This window comes from Pleurodeles waltl, chromosome 3_1 (genome assembly GCF_031143425.1).
Source record: "Pleurodeles waltl isolate 20211129_DDA chromosome 3_1, aPleWal1.hap1.20221129, whole genome shotgun sequence".
NCBI classification, from domain to species: Eukaryota; Metazoa; Chordata; class Amphibia; order Caudata; family Salamandridae; genus Pleurodeles; species Pleurodeles waltl.
The window spans coordinates 545,099,915-545,118,517 of NC_090440.1; the positions used below are offsets into that span (position 1 = coordinate 545,099,915).

General features: G+C 42.8%; 1 protein-coding gene across 1 annotated transcript in view; it reads left to right on the top strand.

The window, feature by feature from the left end:
• The window catches only part of SNAPC5 (small nuclear RNA activating complex polypeptide 5), a 97,710-nt gene that overhangs the window by 43,793 nt on the left and 35,314 nt on the right, over positions 1-18,603 (top strand). Inside the window, exon 2 of the mRNA XM_069222885.1 lies at positions 9,680-9,757. Within this exon, the coding sequence (XP_069078986.1) occupies positions 9,680-9,757 (78 nt within the window). The remainder of the gene's footprint in view (positions 1-9,679; positions 9,758-18,603) is intronic.

Consider the following 18,603-nt stretch of genomic DNA (forward strand, 5'->3'; position numbering starts at 1 on the left):
TATTCAACGTATCCAGAGGCTCAGCCTCGTCCAAAACTGATCCATATATAGTGCAGAGGGTAAATTTAAATGTATTCACGGATAATTCTAAGAGAGCCCACCGCCCATCGTTACTTGCTCGAGATCTACAAACTTGTACATTGTTATTTCTGGCAAGTATCGTCACCCCACGTGTCGAAACCTCCTGTCTGGTACAAACAAGAGGCGTCAACCCAAGCTCTCGTATGAGCTCTCGCTTACTCCATGCAATGTGTGTTTCCTGCAAGCAATATAAATCTGATTTAATTAGTTTAAGACCAGCTGCCACTCTTTTCCTTTTCTGGGGGCTATTTAGACCGCAAATATTCAGTGTACAAATCCTTAATCTATTTGCCATATCACTCAGTTTGATGTACCAAACTCACGTCAATACTTTCTCCCTTAAAGAAACCAACTTGTTGATATTGAATCCTATACATCCTCTTCTTTTGATATGTCTTCATTAAATTGTTCTGAACATTTCTACCTATATTAGTGCCCCCCCACTCCCCACCACCTCTCTCCCCCCTCTCCCATCCTCCCACCCCTTGTACCCCAACCCTGCTACCAACCACCCCCCCACCCCCCTACACCCCTTACCCCTACCCTTACACCCAATTTATGGAGAGTATGGGATCTCACTGTCCCTAATGATGGTAAAGCTTCCGCTCCGACCGTCCCTACCCAGTGCATGATTTTCTTTTTCTTTTTTTCTTTTACCTTTTCTCCCTTTCTTTGTCTTTATCTCTCTCTATCTAACCCTGTTTCAGCCAAAACAATATCTTACCCCCGGCTCGACTTCTCAGGGCTTAACTCCTAACCCTCTCTACTTTACCCCCACCCCTATGTCCCAATCCAGAAAATCTATCTTAGGGAACCGGACCGTTAAGTCCACCCAAAAAAGCCTTTGCTTTCTCCTCTGTCGTGAAGAAGTAAGTCCTATTATCCATTACTACTTTCAGTTTAGCCGGATTTAATAAAAAAACCTGTGCCCCCTTACTTTGAAGTGGCTGAATTAACTGCCGAAGCCTCCACCTTTTTTCAACAGTAATATGGCAATAGTCTGGTCTCACAAAAAACTCACATCCCTTAGCCTTACTTCTAGCATTGGGTCGAGCTCGGTCGTATATAGCCTGCCTTGCCTGATAATTAAGCAAAGAGATTAATATTGCTCTAGGTCTACCACTTCCTCCTTCTGAGTTTGGTCCTATTTTACTAAAAGGAAATCGATGGGCTCTTTGAACCTCTTTGTCCCAGTCCCACTGGTGTAAGTCCGGAAAAGCTTCCTTAAGAAGTGCGACCATAAAGCTATGTATATCTGATCCTTCAAGTCCTTCTGGTACACCCAGGACGCGCAGATTATTCCTCCTCATTCTGTCCTCTAAATCTGTCAATTTCCACTGAGTGTCCTCAAGTTGTTTCTCCATCATTTCTCGAGATGACTGGCGAGCTCCAGCCTCATCCTCCAGACGCGAGATCCGGGGCTCTGCTTCTTCCATCCGTGTAGTAAACTCTGAACATGTCTTAGCTACTCGACGAATTTGGATTTGCATCTTGCGGCAAGCCATTTGAGTCCTACGGCTCTCTAATTTAGATTCCTCTCGATGTTCCATAATGCTTTGATATATGGTTTCCAGTGACACAGGATTAGGCTGTTTTTCACCATTATCAAATAGAGTTAAATCATCCTTGGAATACTCCCACTGAAGCCCCTGAAGACCCTTAGTGTCCAATGGGTTAGTGGAGTGCTTATTAGGTCCTACTTGCTCACTTCTCTTCCTCTGTTTTTTCCTAACAGTGGCACTCCTGCCACTCTCCTGTAATACCTTTCCCAGTGCCAAAGAGGACACCGCAGATTCGAATTCAGAAGAAGTTTTATCCGCCTCCAAATCCAGCTGCTCGTTGCTTGACCAACTTGAATGATCTGATAGTGAGAAAAACTTGTCTCCTTGTATTGTCTCGTTATCGCGTAATTCCACTGGCCTCCGCTCCACCTGTAATAATGACCTAGCGCCTTGTGCGCCCTCCCTCTGCTCCCTCTGCTCCATCTGACTCCCGGTAGCTTGTTTTTGTAAAGTTGCCACATCTTCAGCATCACTCTGCCCACCTTCATGCGGGGGGGCACATCTATAGCCGTCATCTCTTCGTTTACTAGAGGATCAGCCTCCTCTACGGCGGCGGGGGGGGTATCTATGCCCCCCCACCAGTATGTCCTTCCCTTTCTCAAAATACCTGTCCAGTGAAGCACTCTTGTTTTTGGAGACAACCTTCTCACCTAAGCCTTGTTTTATATCCGTACCCCCCCCCGCCGTGCCGACAGGCTTACTCTTACCGGCTTGCCTCATCCAGACAGAGTCACATTTTTCACTCCTTTAGGTGGCATTTTTACCTTTTTTTTTTTGCTTTTTAATGCAAAATGCGTTATTATAATATACGCCCAGTGTCAAATACTTGTAATAAAATAAAGAAACTCTGACCGTTTTTTGAGTCCACGTCGAAAATTGCCCCCAATTGGGACCCGTGAGCACAGACCTGTAGTTGTCTTCAGGTAGGAGGAGGAGCAGTCCAGACCGCATCCCGGGAAAACACTTTGCAATCCTTTTAGCCTCCGTCAGCAAATCCACGTAGTTTTACTTCTCCCAGGGGAAAAAAAAAGGCCCCGCAGAAACCAAGAGCCAAGTAGCCTAGAACAATCCTCACATGAGAAGCAGTCCTTCAAAAAGCAATGTCACCCGCAATATTTCCCCTGTGCCGCCCCTCCTGAGAGTCCTGGGACAGTCATCCCCAAAAAAAGAGGGAGCAGGTGAAGCAACGCGAGTCAGCACAATGTTGCTAAAATGCCGCTACATTGTTTTCCTCTAAGCGCGACTGCCGAAGGAAGCTCCGACCCGCGGGAGAGCTGCCGCAACACTGGGAGGTTTCCTTGGTCGGAGCAGACGCTTCGCGGCTGCGTTACGCGGCCGCCATCTTGCTCTCCGTCCTGAGCTATTGGTTGTCCCATTAAAATACATCTTACTGCAATTTCAGCTTACCTGCAAATTACGCACTCAACTTCATTATTTAGGATACCAGTCATAAAAGCGTTTATGGAAGGCCTAAAGAGAATTATACCACCAAGAACACCACCAGTTCCTTCATGGAACCTCAACATTGTCTTAACACGACTCATGGGTCCACCTTTTGAGCCCATGCACTCTTGTGAAATGCAATACTTAACGTGGAAAGTTGAATTTTTAATTGCCATCACATCTCTAAGAAGAGTGAGTGAAATTCAAGCATTTACCATTCAAGAACCATTTATTCAAATACACAAAAATAAAGTTGTTCTACAGACAAATCCTAAATTTTTACCAAAAGTAATCTCACCGTTCCACTTGAATCAAACGGTAGAATTACCAGTGTTCTTCCCACAGCCAGATTCTGTAGCTGGAAGAGCACTACATACATTAGACATCAAAAGAGCACTAATGTACTACATTGACAGAACAAAACTAATTCGAAAGACAAAACAACTATTTATTGCCTTTCAAAAACCTCATACAGGAAATCCAATTTCAAAACAAGGCATTGCTAGATGGATAGTTAAGTGCATTCAAACCTGCTATCTTAAAGCTAAAAGAGAACTGCCTATTACACCAAAGGCACACTCAACCAGAAAGAAAGGTGCTACCATGGCCTTTCTAGGAAATATTCCAATGAACGAAATATGTAAGGCAGCAACATGGTCTACGCCTCATACATTTACCAAGCACTACTGTGTAGATGTGTTAACTGCACAACGGGCAACAGTAGGTCAAGCTGTACTAAGAACATTATTTCAAACTACTTCAACTCCTACAGGCTGAACCACCGCTTTTGGGGAGATAACTGCTTACTAGTCTATGCACAGCATGTGTATCTGCAGCTACACATGCCATCGAACGGAAAATGTCACTTACCCAGTGTACATCTGTTCGTGGCATTAGTCGCTGCAGATTCACATGCGCCCACCCGCCTCCCCGGGAGGCTGTAGCCGTTTAGAAGTAGATCTTAAACATTTGTACATTTGTAAATATATTACTTTAAACTTCATTATGTACATACGCATTCACTCCATTGCATGGGCACTATTATTAGCATACACAACTCCTACCTCACCCTCTGCGGGGAAAACAATCTAAGATGGAGTCGACGCCCATGCGCAATGGAGTCGAAATGGGAGGAGTCCCTCGGTCTCGTGACTCGAAAAGACTTCTTCGAAGAAAAACAACTTGTAACACTCCGAGCCCAACACCAGATGGCGGGATGTGCACAGCATGTGAATCTGCAGCGACTAATGCCACAAACAGATGTACACTGGGTAAGTGACATTTTCCATATATATATATTATATCTGTATATGTATTGGCAGGGGACTCCTGTACTACCTGTCAAAATCCTTAAAAGTGCATTCTTTTCATTTAACATTCACTGCTTTATTTATATGTCTTTGTATTTGGGGAGGGGCATGCAACCTCCATCCCCCAGCCATTACATGATCCTTGGAACACTATGGCTCTCATTATGACTTTGGCGTTCTTCCTTGAAAGAAGGAAATTCCCTGTCACCGGTAGCCTTTCCGCCAGGGTTTTCGTGGCGGTGCTACAGCCATGGAAACCCTGGTGAAAAGGTGGTTCCAAATACTACTGGCGGTCTTTTGAGGACCGCCGGGTCGGAGATGCTCATCTCCGGCTCAGCGAGTTTGACCACCATGGTGGTATGAGTGGAGATGTGGCGGGTTGGGGGAGGCCAACCCGCCACACTCATAATGTGGCAATCTTCACAGCCAGCCTGTTGGTGGTGAAACTGCCACCTTTGCCCTGGCGGTTAGGAGACCGCCAGGATCATAATGACCACCTTTATGCATGTATGGAAAAGTACACGCGTCCCCTTAAGTACTACTACATGTACTGTACACTCTTAATCAACATTATTATAATTACATTACATCTGTCTTAATAACCAAAAAGTTCAGTTTGTCATGAATCATTCATTTTATTAGTGTTTAGTTTCCACAGTATGACCAAGTTCAAGGTGTGTAACCACTTCATTCATTAATTTTCATCATTCAGAGATGACTTTACAATGTTGTGCTCCTGCGATCCCCAGTGCATTTCAGGCCTAGGAGGCCTTTTATCAAAGGGAAAGTGTACCGAAATGTAATTATTGTGCTTGTGGTACAATACAGCAATAATTTCCAATCGTAATTTTAGATTAACACATAAGAAATTAAATAACCAAAATCTGCGCTTAGTATCAAAAGTATATGCTTATTTCTTGTATATCCGCTTTATTTCTAATGGTTATTTTAAATAAGTCCAACACAAATCAGTATTTACTTAAATCAAGTGCTATCCTACAACCTAAAGTATGTGTCCATGGAAGTCTCTTAATGTTTAAACAGCTGTATGAATATAAGCTCATTTTTATATTGGTAATTAAGTAATAATCAATCATGAAGCATCCTAAAACACAATATTCATTAAATATTGAGATAGCACCCCGGTCCGTCCTTCACAAGTATTAGACTAACTAAAAAATAGGTGCAGGCTTTTGATACAAAGCACAGCTTTTAATTATTTAATTTATTATGTGTTAATCTAAGCTCTCTAAGGGTTCAGACTGCACACAGATGGATCCATCACCTACCTCTGTTTCTGACGGCAATGCCACAGTTTGAGCCCAGTAGTCTTCGGTGTAGACATCGTTCCCTTAAACACTGGAAAATAATTTGAAAGAATTCATCAACAGATGAAAAAGGGAGCAGAAGTCCTTTTCCATGTTGAAAGGTGCAGAGCTACAGGAAGGAACAGACGTCGATGTGCAGGGGAGAAGCTTATAGGCTTCTCTGGTCTGTAACTTCTACAGTGAAACAAAGTCAGTATGAAGCAGTACAGGACCACCTAGTAGCACACAGGAGTACTGCAGGGGAAAATGTCTGGATCAAGTCTGGCGACTGAGGAAATATTCTAAAAGCAGCTTCCTCACCCTTTGAAGTATTGTTCAAAATAGAATATTATAAGCTCCAAAGCAGATTGGAGGCTGCTCAATCAGTCGTGGACAAATTATTAGACGAAACAATGATTACAATCCCTGAATAAGAATTTAAAAGACACACCTGAATAATCCAACCAGACAATGGGGATAACTGATACCATAGAAATGAAGCCCAAAAGGGTGAGGACAAGTTGGTATGGCCAGACACCAGTTGTGCTAATTCCAGTCAAGCCATAAGATTATTAGAGTCTTTGTTTGGGTCGATAGGTGCCTTGACCCAAAGGGTAAAGCTGCCCAGTATGAAATTCTGACATGAGTTAAGGGCTGAATGAGATATAAAGCCAGACAGAAATTATGTAATTGAACTACTGTTAACAATAGCACTAGGAGTAACAGTTATTTTTGCAACCTAGACTTCTGCTTTGCTGCTGGAAAGACTTGTAACCACATGGGTGGCAAGAAAATCTTTAATAATGACTTCTGTGCTGTCTCCTTAGGTAAAATAGGTGCGTCGGATTAAAACTTTTGTAACTTTCTCGAAAGAGCTGCAACCCCCTTGGGCAAGTGTCTTCCCGAAGTAAACTGTTATGATAAAAATATTCAAATCAGTCTGACAGTAGTTAAAAAAAACCTGTCTGTGTGCTTTAATAAGTGTATTTTTAAAAGGAAGGATTTCAAGAACCAAGGCTGCCCTATCTTAAGCATAGGTGTTAACTTAGGGGAGGGAATCATTGGAGCTAAATTTCATGTTAACTCTCTATAGCTTTATGTGGCTTGAAACATTGGACTTTAATGTGTCACCAGGAGTGTCTTTATCAATGAGCTCAATGTCCTTACCATACTTATTAATTTTCGATCGTGTAGAGCTGTTGAGGGAGATCATCCCAAGCAAACATGCCTCTCCATGCACTCTAGCACTAGTCTGTGTCCTGCGCCTGGTAACACAGTGAAATCATAAGAATCCCCCACGGGAAAACCAAACCAGTCACTAAACACTCACTCAAACAATGAATCCCTCTATTGATCAGCCTAAAAACAAAGGAATCAAGGTTGAGTATTTAATATAATTCCAAATAAAACCCAGATCATACAGTAACAAGACAAACAAATCAATACTAAAACATCAATAAAACCAAATAAAATTCAAATAAGATTCAATGAAGGGGAGACAAACAGAAGACATATACAATGGTCTATAAAATGAGACTGTCCAAATTATGGTAGGTATGGGCCTATCGATAATTATCAGCAATCCTTATTTGATCAGAGCCTCCTCCTATAGGTCCAGTGAGAGTAAAGCGTTGACGCGTTTCGGTGGGCTTCCAAACCTTTTTCACCACCTTCTTCAGGACTAAATAATATACTCCCCAAGGATGTTCAATCAAACCTACATACAACAACACAAAAGACTAAATATATATATACTTTCACATTTCTGAAGCCCCCATATTAAACATTCATCCACCCAATGGGACTAATTCATTATCCAAATTCCACCCAGATTCCTTTAATATTTATCATCATAAATAGAGATTTTATTGCCCCCCTTCCAAATCAGACCATGAATAGAATTTAATTAACACACAAATATATACACATCTATTTAGATACACAATAATACAATATATGTGTGTATATATATATATATATATATATATATACAGAATTACTTTCCTCCCAGAATATACCCAATGTTCATTAAAAAAAAATCTTTTTAAAAAAGTCTCTCTTAATATAAAATAAAAGGACCAACTATTAAATCAATCCACAGTCACTCACCTCCATAAATGCCAGTTCAAAACATCCACACTGATAAAAATAGATACTTTCCTCGACATCCACAGTCTTTAGGAAGTATATTTCTATATAGGTAACCTAGAGGACCATTAATCAATTATCCTTCATATCGCAGAGGCCCAAACACCATGTAGTGACCCATATAGTGATAGGAATTTATCCATGACGTCTTTCTCCCATAAGTGCATAAAAAATGTAGAGCGATGTTACAATAGAGACAAGAAAGCCACCAGGTTTGTATGTATCCCTCATGCAATCCCAAAATATCTTTAATTTCATAACATGCACTGGTCATAATCCTGGGGCTTACCATGGAGTCCAAATATATTCAAATAAAATAGGTCAGAACCAACTATTGTTCATCTGGTTCAAGCCTTAATTCTACAATGAGAATCAAACATGTTGAATTAAAAGATTACAAGATGCCTGGTAAGCCACTTGGTGGTCCCAGAAACGTTGTCTGCTCTACAGATATCCTGCCAATATCCTCAAATAGGAAGCAGAAGGGTTGAGTGAGTAAACCAGTAATTACTCACGTCTTCACCCAAATGGAGGAGACTATAAACAAAACAATGAGGACGAGGGAGTAGATAAGAGCAACTGGCAAAGCACATTAATGACTAATATAATAAACGAAACTAAATATAAAACATAAAGCGCAAAGGTATTAAATAAGAGGCAAAACCTCAGTGGAAAAGCAAGTTATAAAAGCAAATAAAGATGGGTGCCACTCACGTATCTCATACAAGGAAAACAAAATATGTGGTGCATAACACACAAAATCAAGTATTCAAATAAACTGAACAAAACTGAGTGCACAGTCTATCAGCCTGCTTCATAGCTTACCGTGAGCATGTTTATTGAATAACACTAAACCATAAGTCGGTGTGTGCAGTGCAAGCTCATTAAAATGAATATTTCAGCTGCCCATGTTTCTAATTTCCACCGGTTTCAAAACTGATTCAACTCTTTATGGCTAGTTTACTTTTTCCTACACTGAGCATGCTCCGTTTCGTCATTACACCCATTTTTGCTTGAAAATACGTAGTAAGTAATTTATTGGAGTATTACTTAAAACTGTGCAATAATTAAATCTCAATCCAGTTGGAAAAGAAAACATTGTAGTGTAAATCAATAAAACAGGAACAATATATTATAGTAAAATGTGCTATAAAATGAAGCTAAAATCTCAAAATCTCAGTTCCTCTTGAAATGCAGAACCCACCAATCCTTTATTTGTGGGGGGAGGGCAGGAGAGTGAGAGAGTAACAAAAGGAGTTAATGGTTTAAACCAAGCAGAGCTGCGTCTATACATTTAAATAATTCCACTATCATTTGAAGGCCTTACCAATCAGTGTAAATCTGAAGGCTGTCCCTTTTTAATAAAAAAAAAAAAAAAAAGCAATTGAGGATTCTGGGTTTTGACAGTTAAGGAGAAGATGCAGAGTGGATCCAGAGGTATTACGTGTCTGGGGCTGTAAATAAAGAACCTAATTTAAGCTGTCCTGACTCGATTACTACAGCAATTCCTGCCATTCTAATAAAAACACAATACGAAGACATACAGTGTGGAGTAATGTTTAACACTTGTGGATAGAAAGGTGCAAAATAGGGATTTTCTTCAACATACAAATATCCAGTCGTTTTGAGGTGGTCATTGCTGATGTTATGAAATTTAACATAAGTAGATTTGCCCCATGAGGCGCACGGTTTGTACTTTGTGCCGTATAGAGTTGACAAATGTAATTTCTCAGACGTTCCTACTAACTTGAATCATGTTTGTTTTGCTGAGTTTTTTTCTTTAGTCAAACGGCCAGTGCATTTTCTGACCCACTGTCTTGTGCTCTAGGTTGAAGAGTTGGCTCTACAATCCATGATCCGCTCTAGAGAAGAGGTTTCACCAAGAGAGGACACAGATAAGCAGCAGGTGAGTCTGCTCACAGTCATAAGGGGAGATTGTTTCCCCCATTAATCTTTTAGAATACTGGTTTAGATTGATCCACCGAAACAATGTAGTGCTTACAGGAATGTGTGGGTGAAAATAGTGGAGAGCAGTGGGATGTATTTTGTAACTGGTATGTCCATGAACCCATCCTTGCCAGGAGTTAACAGGAGCTGGTGTTGAAGGCTTCCTCAAGGAAGGCCAAGGATGGAGCGCTCCATAGCAGTGGACCAGTGACTGAAAGACCCTACCACAAAAATAGAGTACTACAAGCTGCAGAAGTTTACTGTTTATTGCTTTAATATTTCGAGAGTGGGGTGAAACCTTATTAACCTTAGAAAATCCCATCTTTCAGATACATCACACGTTCAGAGCCCACTTTAGATCGGGCTGGACTGGCCATTTGTGTCATTGTGCATTTTCCTGAGGGGTTGCAGCCACTGGAACATGGTTTTGATGGCCCATGGCTGCTGAACCTCTGTCACTCACTCCAACCTTTCAGGGTTCATTATAGCGGCACAGCAGGAGTATAGAGAGAGAGAGCAAGTGAAGCAGAGATGTAGAGCATGAGTGAGGAAAAGGCAAACAAGAGATGGACAGAGTCAGACAGAGTCAGTGTGATGGAAAGACAGAGAATGAATAGATGGAAAGAAAGATGGAAGGAATGGAGCAGGGCTGGTTTGAACATTGTTGCCAGGCCACTTTTGATTCAAGTCTGGCCCAGGTTCAGATTAGATTTGCATATATATAATGGTATCTTCTTCAGGGATTCTGGCAAACAGCTAAAAGCAGTTAAAGTAATTGGGTGACATTTTAATTTGTAAATGTCAAGCTGCATGCTGCAGAGCCATGTGGGCTCTGCAGTGGGTTACATTCCTTCTGGACCCTATTGCTGCCTTCAGGCACTAAAGAAACCTGGCCGAAGCAGTATGATATTAAGGAGTTCCTGACATCTTAGTTTGAACTAGTTTTCAGAGTCTGCGGGGGTCTGAACCTAGGGATGACCTCACTCTGATCTCACAGATTTCAACATTCAAATGGAATTTTCTGAGCCAGGTGAGCAATGGTAATGCCCTAGCTGGTTGAAGTGGGCAGAAGTATATTAATGTGCCCTTTTCACAGGCAGGAGTGGAGAAACGGGTGGAGTGGAAAAGGTCAGTGGCATGTGATGCACATAGATAGACACCTGTAATCTGGTATTGTGAGATGATGGAGGACTATGTGCTGGGGGCAAACTTTAGATATCATGATAGTGGAGTTGGCAGTTCATTGGAGGTTCGCTTTATAGAGGGAATCCACACATTGATAAGTGTGTGGCTGGAATCTGGTCTAATCATCTTGAGAAGCTAACAAACACAGTAGTCTTTGGTCTTCTATGAAGTTAAGAGATAGCAATGACCCTCATGAAATTTAGTCCTCTCTCTAAATCAAGGCTCTCTGGTAAAGAGGTGAATCCCTGCATCTTCCCTGTAAGATAAAGCAGAGTTAATATGACTTGATTGAGAACTTAACTCTCTGGATGTAGTCCAGAGCAGAGGAGAATATTACATTCATTTCAGATTTGGTTGAGGAAGATGGGCATAGGTGTTGCAGCCTGTGGATCTGTGGTGGTCAAAGTAATTCAGGGCACAGGAACCGAAGTAGTAGAGATGAGTACAGCCAGACGGACAACAGAGAAGTATTGCAAGAAATATAGAAAGATGGGTACCCACAGATTCCCTCTTCTTGAGCAAGTGGCAGCAAGAACCAAAGCTCAGGAGAAAGTGGAGGACCTGTGCTGTGTTGTAGTTCCGTAAGCAAGAATGGTAAACATTGCATTCTGATGGATTGAAGCAAGAGGCCAGAAGCTAAGTCTGTGGTGAGTAGAAGGTATAAACATATGTACATTCTTGAGGATTGCAGTTACCTTACCTCACTCTTTGACCACGTGCTGATCCCAGTGGGGTCCCCATTGTAGGGGAGACTTAAGGATCTCTTTCTCTCTTGTCGTCTTCTCCTTTACCTAGTTCGATGACAGTGTTTTTTCTTCGGATCTGGGTTTTTCCAAAACATTTTTGGGGCTCCTCTGTTATTTCCAGACATGGCAGAAAAAATAACCTGAAGATGCCCGCTACGCAGAAGAACATCCGGGTCCAGGGGACAAATTATCAAAATCAGTGCAGAGCGTGACCTCCTTACAATGGAAGAGGGGAAGGTGTGCCACCCGAAGCCAGCATCACTCAACCTAGCAGCCAGGCACCAGAATACATAGAATTCAGACACCTACAACTACCACCTAGAACTATAAAAATAAAAAACGCAAGAAAGCCTTCCACAAGACAATGCTACTCAGCAAAGTGGAAAAGGTATCATCACTGGTGCACAAGAAACAAAACAGTGGAAGTAAGAACAAAACAGGAAATGGTACTAACATGCCTCACTCACAGCGGGATAACCTATTCAACACTTAAGGTACATCTATCAACCATAGTAGCATACACCAGAGGCATGTCATATTCTTCACCTTACCAGTGGTGAAAAGGTTCCTAGAGGGTTCAAAGAGAATGTAACCACCCCCACCCCACCAGCACTTACGTGGAACTTGAACACAGTGCTTACACAATTGATGACTAAAGCCTTTGAATTTATGCACAAGACAAATTTCCAATCTACAACACTAAAAACTGCATTCTTGATTGCTATCGCATCACTACAGAGAGTGAGCAAACTTCAGCCTTTACAGTACAGGAACCATACATGCAAATACACAAAGACAAGGTGCTTCTAAGGACAAACCCACAATTCCTACCCAAAGTAGTTATCAACGTTCACGTCAACCAAAGCGTTCAACTACCAGTATTCTTTAAAGAACCGCAAACACGAATGGAAAGAGCCCTACACACCTTGGAAGTAGGGAGAGCTTTGATATACTGTTTACACGTAACAGTTTTACAAGGGAAACCAATTGTTAGTCTCCTACGCAAAATCAACCAAGGGTTCTCCAGTAACAAAGGGAACAATGGCCCAATGGATTGTAAAAGCAATACAAATCTGCTCCACAACTACAGGGCAGACACTTCCATCATGTCACAAAGCTCACTCAACAAGGAAGAACGACTCCACTCTAGCATTTCTAGCTAATGTGCCCATTGACTCAATCTGCACAGCAGCAACATGGGCCTCTCCTCACACATTTGCTAAGCATTACTGTGTGGACATACAAATTAACAGATAAGCGCATGTGGGACAAAAACTATGACAGCACCTGTTTGCAAGTTCTTCCTCATTTCATCCCAACCAACCCAAAAGTAGGGGATACTGCTACATAATCTAATGCACAGCATGAGAATCCAGAAAATGATTCATGCTGCAAAACAAAATGGTTACTTACCAATAGGAGTAGTTTTGCAGCCTAATGAGTTTTCTGGATTCACATAAGATCCACCCAGCTTCCCAGATATGAAAAACAATGCACTCAGGTAGGAAGGGAAAATACAAACCAAAAATCACCAAGCAGTAAACTCCAAACCAGAAAAATTAATCTTAAGATGGCCACTATGCACAGGAACATCTGGGGCACCGTCTTGTCACACAGGGGACAGACATACCACCAAATGGTGGTCGATGACACCCACAACAATAACAAAAAAGGAAAGAAAAACAATTCCAGACCCAACCACTAGATGGTGGAGTAATGCACAGCATGTGAATCCATAAATCCATGAATCTATAAAACTCTTCAGGCTGCAAAGCTACTACTGGTAAGTAACCATTTCGTTCTTATGGATTGAAGCAAGAGTCCAGAAGCCAAGTCTGTGGTGAGGAGGAGGTATAAACAAATTAGCATTCTTGAGGGTTGCAGTTATAGTAGCACCTTTTTAAAAACAACTCACTTAACAGGGGCTTCACAGATATTTTTCCAGGCATCTTTATTAACTTGCTTGACGGAATCACAATTACTCGATTTGGAGAAACCCATCGAACTGGACGAGATCCAGCAAGCTTTGAGGCAAATGGCCCATAATAAAGCCCCTGGGGGGATGATCTTCCAGCTGAGTATTATAAAATTTTCTCAGCGCAGACGTTAACGCCTTACCTGGAAATGATACAGGAGGCGTACGAACAGGGTCGTCTCCCAGAGTCACAACGGGAAGCAGTAATAGTAGTCCTCCACAAAAAGGTTGAGACCCCTTAGATGTTCGGTCCTACTGGCCCCTGTCACTGTTAAATTCCGACTGCAAACTGTTGGGGAAGGTGCTAGCAAATCGCCTCCTTCCATTGATGCCAAATTTAGTCCACCCGGATCAATCTGGTTTTATACCCGGCCGCAGCACCTTTACGAATATCAGGTGCCTCTTAAGGCTTATGGCTGAGACCCCAGAATTAGACCAAACACGAACGGCGGTCTCTTTAGATGTAGAAAAAGCATTTGACACGTTGGGCTGGCCATTCCTGATTGAGGCACTGATAAACATGGGATTTGGCAATGCATTTATGCGATAGGTAGCAACTCTATATGCAGACCCGAAAGCAAGAGTGAAGACAGGAGGGATTATAACAGAGGGGTTCGCGATAGGCAAGGCACTAGACAGGGCTGCCCCCTATCACCACTCCTGTTCGCACTGGCAAATGAACCACTTGCAGCGTGACTGCGATCTGCGGCTCCGCAATGGGGTATTCTTGATGGTAGTGAATACAGAATTATCTCCCTGTATGCGGATGATGCACTAATATATTTATGCAATCACTCTGAATCTATATCGGACCTACTACGACTACTAGAGGCATTCGGGGACCTATCTGGTCTGCGAGTAAATTGGTCGAAATCATGTCTGTTCCCAATGCGACCGTTCCCGGGCCCACAAAGAGAAGCACTCACTGCGCACAGCTTACAGTGGTGTCACACCACTTTAAAATATTTAGGGGTGCAAATGTACCACGACGAACTGGATCTCAGGGAGGGGAACCCAGATCGGACGATTAGGTCCATAAGAGGCTCGATACCCTTCGGGTGTTCACTTCCACTCTCACCCTTGTGGAGAGTAGCAATAGCTAAAATGATCATACTTCCTCGAGTCTTGTATTATTTCTCAGCTTTGCTGCTAAAGCTTCCCAAGAACTTCTTTGCACCCCTATCCAGCCTGCTGACAGACCTGATTTGGGCGGGGGACGTCGTCAAGTGGCCCTAGCAAAGACCTACTTGCCGCTAGACAGGGTGGGGGGATTGGTGCGCCGCAGTTTGAGCTGTATTATGCAGCGGCACAAATACACTGGATAATGAACTGGATGTGTAACCTCCACGACTCAGAGGAACAAGGGGTGCATAACTCGTTGGGACATGCGGACGTATTAAGATGGTTCATCGGCCGAGAAGACCTGTCGCCCCACAGTAATATTCTGACAGGAGTGGCGGAATGGGTGTGGCGCCAAAACGTGATGGTGAAGGGGCAGTCCCCGCCGTATTTGCCCAGGAACCCATTGCTCGCTACCCCCGAATAAACAGAATAAAAGGGCAGTTCAAATTAACCGCCTGGGTCGCAAAAGGTATACACACTATCAGAGATATTTTTGGGGAGGGACAACTTTTACCATACGAGACACTGGCGTGAACGTTCGATCTGGGCCGGGGTGAATTTCTTGCACACGGAGCGCTGACACAGGTGGTGCGCAACACATGGGGGAACGGCAATAATGAACTGCACACGTCAGCGGTTCTTCATGAGCTGCTGCTGGGCGCGGGCGCGCAATCCAATATATCCTGGATATATTAGATGTTACAGGACTACCCGGAGGAGGCCCAGACACATGCAAAGTCCAGATGGGAGGCGGCCTTGCTCGCACCTCTGCCCACGCAAACTTGGAACACCGCGCTCACAATCACTCGAGAGGTGTTGCGAAATGCCAGTTTTCGATCCACTCAATTTAATAATCTACACCAGACATATCTCACCCAACCAGGATAAAGCATATGTTCCCACATTCTACCCCAGATTGCCCGAGGTGTGGGATCCTGGAGGCTGACTTTCTTCATATGACATGGAGTTGCCCATCGGTATTCCGTGTATGGCAAGAGGTAACGGCACAGACGGCTGTCTGGTCGGGATTACCCTTACTCCCAACTCCGGAATCCTGCCTGTTGGGGGTGCGCACACAACGTAGGAAAGATAAGCAGAGACATTGATGCGCGGACTACTCAAGCGCCTAATAGCGATCCAGTGGCAATCACCCAGTGCCCCAGACACGCACCGCTGGTCATTGGAGTTACTGCATTGGGCTAGGGCAGAGGCACAGGTACTACATACACTACGCGACAGTGGGGTGGTGATCAAGGTGGCGGACATATGGGACTCCTTCATAGAACAGCTGGAACACAAGGATGACACCTGGCCTCCTTGAACTGAAACTATCTCATTATTATGTATGCTCTCATTCCACCTCCCCCTTCTCACTATGGTCTTCTCACGATGTGCAGTCCCTACCCCTCATCCTTCCCGCCCCTCCCCCCCCTTCTTCCTCCTCTCTCCCCCCTCATACACTCAAGACAAGAGCCTGAACCTCCGGCATGCAACTATTTTTTTCAGATTAAATGGCGTTTCATTGTTCTTTTTCTTTTGAATGTTGAACGAGAGATCTGTTGTTGCATCATGATGACAGAAGAGATGTCTTGGTGTAAGATGACTCTGAATAATAATTTGCTTCTATGTTTATATTATTGTAAAGCATTTGACAAACTCAATAAACAGATTTATGGTCAAGGGCTTAGTGGGGTGTTACATTTTTAATTTCCTTTGGAATTAAAAGAAAATATTTTGATCCGCAAGACCAAAATGCTCTGAAAACTTAAGTATTTATTTGAACCACACTTTGAAACAGCAAAAAAGGCCACATCACCCCAGGTTTCAAACAATGGCTGCTTGGTTTCTGAATCTTAAATTTGGAATTTTGGGCATTCCCACCTGAATTATGATAAAGTACATGAATTTGGTATGGTTAGCACCACGTTTTTGGTTAGTTCAATGTGGTGGGTCTAAGGTAAGAGCTTAAGGATTCTTCTCAGGAACATAAGGTTTAGGTGGTGTTTTTAGGGGCCCCTGTGTCTAATTTGCAAAGGAGTGCTGTTGGTTGAACTACACCATTGTTTTGGTATAGGCAGGTAGATCTTCCAGTTTCTGAGGCCGTAGAGATATTGTGGGCTTAAAAATCTATCAGTTATCAGTATTTCATTGTTGGAGCCATTAAAGCAAATACAGGTCTCCTTCATACTCTTTAAAATGTCTGTCTCAGGCAGTTTGGTATAATTTTATTTTTTTAAAGATTTTTTTTTTATTCTCTTGATTCATGTTATTAAATAGGCCGGGGAGCTCTGTATGGTTCCCATGCATTTGTAGTTAGTGTTGGTACTGAGAATCTACCTGGGTAATAAAGAACAGCACCAGGAACTGGAAACCTAGATGACAGTAGTTGTTAATTTGAGCCTGTGGGCCCCACTGGCACTCATTTGTGGGAACTGGGAGTCAGTTTTCATCATTAAAGAAGTTACTTAAATAGGGCTAAAAACTAGTTACCTCCTGCTTAAACACAAGCAGTGCTATTGCTGTGAGCACTGTGGTGGCATTGCCTGAAAATCAGTTGCTGGCTCCGCTGAAAGGCCTGATTCCCAAATCCCACACCCTGGAATTTCAATTCAATTATGCTGGAATAATCAAAGTAATTCAGCTTTACTCTTTGATGTCGAGCTACCAACAACAACAAAACTACATCCCCTCATGTAGTTAAGAATAATTGGTGGGGGAAGAATCATACCACAAAAGCACATTTAGCGAGCTACAGTGCCTGCTCACGCTGATGTTTGTTCTGTTGCTTTTAGCGATGTTTTGTTAGCACAAATGCATTCTTGCACCCATTTTGGACCCAATGATGCATTTTGGCTTAGAAATTAGTGCTAAATGCTGGGAGTAAGTTGGGGGGTAGGGGAGCATCATACTCGCAATTGCATATTTAGTGATTGTGGGTGGCAGCTCGTTCTTACTATTATTTATTTTTTGAAAACCTACCTTTATTGGTTTACTCAGATAGTAAACATTATTGAAGGCTCGTGCCACATATACATTTTCTCATGCAATTCCTATACATTTCTGTGCTAGCCCTCTGTATAATGTGCCCAGGTATACCTAATCTCCATATCTGTATGTTACTCCCACTCTATAATTTCAGTTATGTCAAATTCTTGGCTTGATGTGGAAGAGGCTTATAGAGTGGACGGACGCATATATTTATGAGACTAAATACTGTTCTCAAAAGTTACACTTTGTTTATCAAATCAGGCTTGACTGGGTGAGTGTGTATGGCATATTCAGAGTATTCTAAACGTGTGTCAAGCGTTGAGTCCACCCTGGAAAGGGTACCATAAGATAAGTAATAATTAACTTTAAGAGCTCAAACAACTTAATGGTCTCTGGGGCTAAGGTCTTAGTCCTCACAGTCTGGCTTGTCCCTAAAAAAGACAATCTAGCCACCTCTGTGTCAGCACACTTCCGTACATAGCAGGTCTACATGGCGGGAGAAAGCGTTCCAACTGTGGTATCGAGGCGCCTTTCGGCTGAAGCTTGTATAACGTGTTCAGTGTAAGCGGGTAGTTGTCAGTCCACAGTGTCCCTCAGACCTCTTCTACGGTTCTGTAGCAATCATGTCCCCGTCTCCATCCCCCTCTTTCACATCTGCCAGGTTCGGGTCTGAGTCTCGGTCTGGGTGTTCCCAGCTCCCCAGCACCTCAGTCCACAGCTGGGCCACAGGGCACCTCCAGATCTCTCTGGCATCTTCCCTACGAAGTATGGTTTCCTCTTCCCTGGTCC